Source organism: Mus pahari, chromosome 20 (assembly GCF_900095145.1).
Source record: "Mus pahari chromosome 20, PAHARI_EIJ_v1.1, whole genome shotgun sequence".
Classification (NCBI taxonomy): domain Eukaryota; kingdom Metazoa; phylum Chordata; class Mammalia; order Rodentia; family Muridae; genus Mus; species Mus pahari.
Window position 1 is genome coordinate 35,300,992 of NC_034609.1, and position 6,098 is coordinate 35,307,089.

General features: G+C 45.9%; 1 protein-coding gene across 1 annotated transcript in view; it reads left to right on the forward strand.

Moving 5' to 3' along the window:
* The window catches only part of Gabarapl2 (GABA type A receptor associated protein like 2), an 11,277-nt gene that overhangs the window by 1,538 nt on the left and 3,641 nt on the right, over nucleotides 1-6,098 (forward strand). The window contains exon 3 of the mRNA XM_021220327.1: nucleotides 513-685. Coding sequence (XP_021075986.1) covers nucleotides 513-685 — 173 coding nt within the window. The remainder of the gene's footprint in view (nucleotides 1-512; nucleotides 686-6,098) is intronic.

Consider the following 6,098-nt stretch of genomic DNA (forward strand, 5'->3'; position numbering starts at 1 on the left):
AAAAATAAAGAAAAAAAAAAAAAAAAAAAAAAAAAAAAAAGTTAGAAAGCTTCCCTTGCAGTGGGGTGTACGTGCCTTCCGTCCCAACATTCATGTGGAAGGGCAGGCTGATCTACAGAGTAAGCTCCAGGACATCTGGGACTACACAGAGAAGCCCTTTCTTGAGAAGTTAGAAAGCTCTGTAGCTGTGTTTCTCTTACAAACGCTGAAATCAGAACTCAGGGATATCAGCCACCTCGGGACCTCCAGAGTGTGGCTTCTTGAGCTGTGGGCATATTTATTTACTCACCTGTGACTTTCCCCTCACACGTCCTTGTCCACACTCTGTTCTTCAGACTGGAGCAATCCAGCCCTGTGGGGAAGAGCTGGAGCTCGCTCTGCTCTCCTTCCTCGTCCCTCCCCTCTCATCCAGTCACAGTGCTGGGAACCAGGCACTAGCCTTTGTGGATTCCAGGCAAAGGTTGCTCTGCCGAGGAGAGGCCTGAGCTTCTGACCTGTCTTGACTTTCCCAGGTGATCGTGGAAAAAGTCTCTGGCTCTCAGATTGTTGACATTGACAAGAGGAAGTACTTGGTCCCTTCTGACATCACCGTGGCTCAGTTCATGTGGATCATCAGGAAAAGGATCCAGCTTCCTTCCGAGAAAGCCATCTTCCTGTTTGTGGACAAGACAGTCCCACAGTCCAGGTAAGAAGTGTTTGCTAGATGGGCCTGTGGCTTAGAAACCCATTTGCCACTTATAAAACTCAAACCTTGGGAGGATTTCTTAGTACAACTCCTTTCCTCCCTCCCTCCCTTCCCCCCCTTCTCTTTCTTTTGGTTTTTCAAGATAGTTTCTTTTTGTAGCCCTGGTTGTCCTTGAACTTACTTTTTAGACTAGGCTGACCTTGAACTCTTTCTACATCCTCCCTGGAGTGGAAGGCTTGGGCTACAACACCCAACTCTTAATTTGCATATCAATACAAATGTACGTATGCAAACTGTTTTAAGACTCTCCGGTGTATTGATATGTATGGGTGTGTGCTTGTATCTCCATAAAGGTCAGAGGATAACATCTGGAGTTGTTTCTCTTCCACATTAGCACTCAGGTTGTAGGGCTTGCTGACTAGAGCTTTGACTTCAAGTCTTCTAGCATACATGTGGAGACAGGGTCTCACTTGAGCTTACTGATCTGAACACAGGTCCACTTGTTCACACAGCAGGCATCTCCCCAGACCCAGATCTGGACTTTAATGTGCACCCACTCTAGCCTCCCAGAAGTTGACTGAGACGCCCTGTTTGACCTCTGGCTTCTATACACATGTATAAACCCCAGGCCCTCAACGAATTACTCAGATCCTTCACAGCTTTCTTGGGCTTAAGCCATAGGTAGAACTCTGAGGCCTGTGGTGAGGGTCTCACCTAATTTTTTTTTAAAGCCATGCTATGTTTTCTTTTTCTTTTGATTTTTGGGTTTTTTTTTTTTTTTTCGAGACAGGGTTTCTCTGTATAGCCCTGGATGTCTTGGAACTCACTTTGTAGACCAGGCTGGCCTCAAACTCAGAAATCTGCTTGCGTCTGCCTCCCAATTTTTTTTTTTTTATAAATTTTTTTTTCAAAGATTTATTTATTTTATGTGTATGAGTACACTGTAGCTGACTTCAGACACTCCGGAAGAGGGCATTAGATCTCATTATAGATGGTTGTAAGCGACCATGTGGTTGCTGGAAATTGAACTCTGGACCTCTGGAAGAGCAGTCAGTGTTCTTAATTGCTGAGCCATTTCACCAGCCCTGGGTCTCATCTATTGATTCATGTAAACTGTTCCCTTTTCTCGCAACCAGGGACCAGAGTTTAGGCGGGGGCCATTACAGTCTGCACTTTTGGTGTAGCTCACAGCCTGGCTTTAGCTCCCTTGGCTGAGACTTGGTAATTCCTTCCCATTAATGACTGGGCATTTAAAAACCCTGAGTCAGATTTTGGCCTTCATGTATCTCCTCAGTGGGAATTCCTTGTTACATTTTAGTGACCTAAACTAGGTAGGGGGCTAGCCTAGTTTGTAGGAACATGATTCACTGAAAACTACAAAAGATGCCAGGTGTGGTGGCATACTGGCCCACACGCACATACATACACACAGAACTCTTAGTTTGATTTAGGAATTAAAGAATACCCTGGGCTGTTCAGTGACCCTGTCAGAAAAAGAAATATTAAAATAGAAAGAAAAGAAAAATAGAAAGAAAAGAAAAAGTTCCAAAGGAGAGCTAAGTCAAATTTTACATCTTATTTCTATTGAAGGTGAAAGACTGGCTATTGTCTTGGTACAATTTCTTTTTGTTTTTGTTTTGAGACAGGGTTTCTCTGTATAGCCCTGGCTGTCCTGGAATTCACTCTGTAGATCAGGCTGGCCTCGAACTCAGAAATCCACCTGCCTCTGCCTCCCAAGTGCTGGGATTAAAGGGGTGCGCCACCATGCCTGGCTGGTACTTTCTATTTCTGGTCTCTGGTAGAGAGGAAGTACAGAAGAATGCAGAAGCTTCAGTCAAGCCAATAAATGCTTGGCCTGAGGGGTTAGGAGAAAAGCTGGAGCCTGGAGACTCAGAGCCTGAGCCACTGGGTGCTGTCTGTGCCACCTATAGCTCTGGAGGTCCTGTCATCCCTCAGCCCCTCTCAGCCTTCATTCAGAGGCTCCTGGGTAGTGTGTTGATGGCTGTGCACTTTACTAGGAGGAAGCTGGGGCATCTGCAGGGTCACTCTGCTCCCCTTGAGGTAGAAGGAAGTAAATCCTTCTAGACCTTGCACTGCACCTTGGTGATTCTGCTCTCCTACCTCTGGAGAGGAAGTGGGAAACCAGCAGCAGCGGCACTGGTGTAGTGTAGTGTCCTCAGTGCCCTCCTCAGTGCCCGTCTTCTGGCACAGTGGTCAGCAGTGGGGACCCAGTTCAGGGCCTTGTCCTGCCAGGCAAGTGTTCTACTAAACCATGTACTCAGCCCTAGAAGGAAATGGAGCAGGCTTCTGAAGAAATTAAGATTTCTCTAATGGACCCATAACTTCTAGTGATGGAAATGGCTTATGTGTCTCATCACCATTTCCCTGTTGTCCCTGAAGTATAAATCGATTGGAAGTGAAGTGGTGCAATAGAGGCCACCTCAGGGCCGTTTTCACTCTAGGTTCTTTCTAGAGAATACACGAGACCATTTTTATCTCTTCCGTTCGCCTTTCCAGCCTGCTGAGTCTACCCTAAAGCAGCTCACGTTTGACTGAAGCGGTCAGAACCCCAGGAACCAAACTCTGGTTCTTCAGGACAGAGAGCATGAAGGCCGTTAGTACTTAAGGGCCCAGTTAACTGACTTTTTGCCCTACAGGCTAATCTGTATTTATTTGGGAGTTTTAAAAATCATTTGTTGCTGGGCTGTAGTGGTGCGTGCAAGTGGGTCTGTGTAATCCCAGACAGCCTAGTCTGTGCAGTGAATCCCAGGATGGCCAGGGCTACGCAGAAAGACCCTGTATTAGACAAAGAAAAAGAAAAGGTTTTAGAGCCAGGTTGGTGCTGAATGCACGCCTTTAATCCAAGCACTTTGGGGAGGCATAGGCAGGTGAATCTCTGAGTTCAAGGCCAGCCTGGTGAATTTTAGGACAACTAAGGCTACACAAAGAAACCCTGTCTTAGAAAATCCAAAACAAATGAAAACAAAACAAAATATATTTGTTGGCCATGTTTGGGGTAGTAGACACTTGTAGTTACAGTTCTTTTTTTTTTTTTTTTTTTTTTTGGTTTTCTGAGACAGGGTTTCTCTGTATAGCCCTGGCTGTCCCGGAACTCACTTTGTAGACCAGGCTGGCCTAGAACTCAGAAATCTGCCTGCAGCCTGGCGAGATGGCTCAGTAGGTAAGAGCACTGACTGCTTTACCAAAGGTCCTGAGTTCAAATCCCAGCAATCACATGGTGGCTCACAACCACCCATAATGAGACACCCTCTTCTGGTACATTTGAAGACAGCTACAATATACTTAGTTATAATAATAAATAAATCTTAAAAAAAAAAAAAAAGAAAAGAAAAGAAATCCGCCTGCCTCTGCCTCCTGAGTGCTGGGATTAAAGGCGTGCGCCACCACGCCCGGCTGCAGTTCCAGTTCTTAGTAGGCTAAGGCAGGAGCAGACTACCTTGGAGAATATAGTGAGACCTCCACCAAAAACCAAATCCCAAACCCCAATTGGAGAATAATCAAAGGAGGCATGTGGCATTACAGACCCATGCAAATGTCAGCATCCATCAGAACCCAAAGGAAAGTACAGCAGGGTCTCTCACCTAAAGCTGTGGTGACTCAGCTCACCATCTCCTCAAAGGTGGGCAGTTTCCTTAGGGAAGCCCAGAGCCTCAAACATTCATGCCGTGCTTGCAGCTTGCACACTGGCTGGGGAGAGGAGCAGAGCGAGAGAAAAGGAATCTAGGTGTGCAGGAGCCCTGGTCCTTCCTGCCATGATTGACAGGCTGCAGAGGAGCAGTGGTGCTTGTGGTGGAATAGAGTGCACTGCTTATGGGTAGAGCTGAACCCTGGGCTAAACATGGAGAGTCTCAGGTTAGTATTTTAGTATTGAATACAGATGCTGTATATACAGAGGCAAGCCTGAAGGAGTTGGCCTTTGGTTTTTTTTTTTTTTTTTTTTGTTCCTGGGTTTTTTTTTTTTTTTTTTTTAAAGTGGGCTTTCAGCTGCCTTTTCTTTCTCTCCTATTTCTGAGACTCTCTACATAGCTCTTAGTTATCCTAGAACCCAACATAAAGGCTAGGCCGTATCTCAGCTGCCTGTGTCATGTAGTATTAGAAAGTTGAATTCCACCTGAGACCTTACATCAAGAATCTGGCTGAGCACAGAAGAGGAACTATGCCTTCATGCAGGCAGAACTGAGGATGCCATTGGTCTACGAGTTTCCCAGTCATGGTAGCAGAGGGGAAACCCAGGTCTGCTCTTCCTTTAGAGAAGTTTAGAGACAGGAAGCTGAGAGTTATGGTGCACATGTTTAGTCTCAGTGCAGGAGACAGGGAGGCAGAGCTCTTGAGTTCAAGACCAGTCTGGTCTACATTCCCGATGGCAGAGCTACATAGAGACTGTCTCCAAAACAAAACAACAAAACTAAAAACAGGAGTGTGTTATTGAATACGCATCTCCAGCTTGTTGCCAGCTTGGCCTGGAGAGAGACCAGTGCTGCTGGAGGTGGTGGTTGGTTGGTTCTCGGTCTCAAAGTCTGGTAAGATGTCTTAGGGTCCATCTTTTGTTGAGAAGTGTGCTTAAACTTAACAGTTGTGATCAGTTCTGGGTAAACACTGTTCTCAGAAATGGTCAGTGGTCTGGTGAAGGTACTTCAGCAGGTAAAGGTGCTTGCCTCCAAGCTTGGCCTAGATTTGATCTCTGGAACACAAAAAAAAGAGAACTGGATCCTACAGATTGTCCTGACCTGTACACACACATAAGAACAATTGTTTTAAAAGAAAAGAAAGGAGCCGGGTGGTGGTGGCACACGCTTTTAATCCCAGCACTTGTTTTAGGAGTGGCAGAAGTCAGAGAAACATCTGTCAAGCAGTCCTCAGCTCTGTGTATTTTGGTTTGAGTCATGTTAAATGTTCACTTCATGACCCTTGCCTTTCAAGGTTCACCATGGTGGTCATAGATTACCTGCCTTACCCCACTGTTCTCCTTCGCTGAAAGACAGCAAAACACATGAGCTGCACAGCAGATGGCTGGCCAGGTGGGCATCATGCCGCCAGCCTATTTATGACTCAGTGTCTCCATGGCCTGCCTATGGTTGGGAGTTGAAGGCAATTCCACTGTGAGTGGTACTTACATCAGTCCTAGGTCAGCTTTCCCCACCTCACAGGATGATTGAGAAGCTAAAAGCTAATGCCATAGCGAATCCTGCGCCTGGTTCTTACTGAGACTTGGCGATACTATTGGTCAGATCCTCCACTGGAGAAATGACATTGCCTGGATCTTTGTGACTTGAATGGAGGCACAGGGAATAACTGGGATTCCTGTTACTTAGCACTTGAGACATCATCTCACCATAGATTGGCTCCATGGTTTACATTTGCCATTGGCATTTTCCATTTCTTTTTTTTTTTT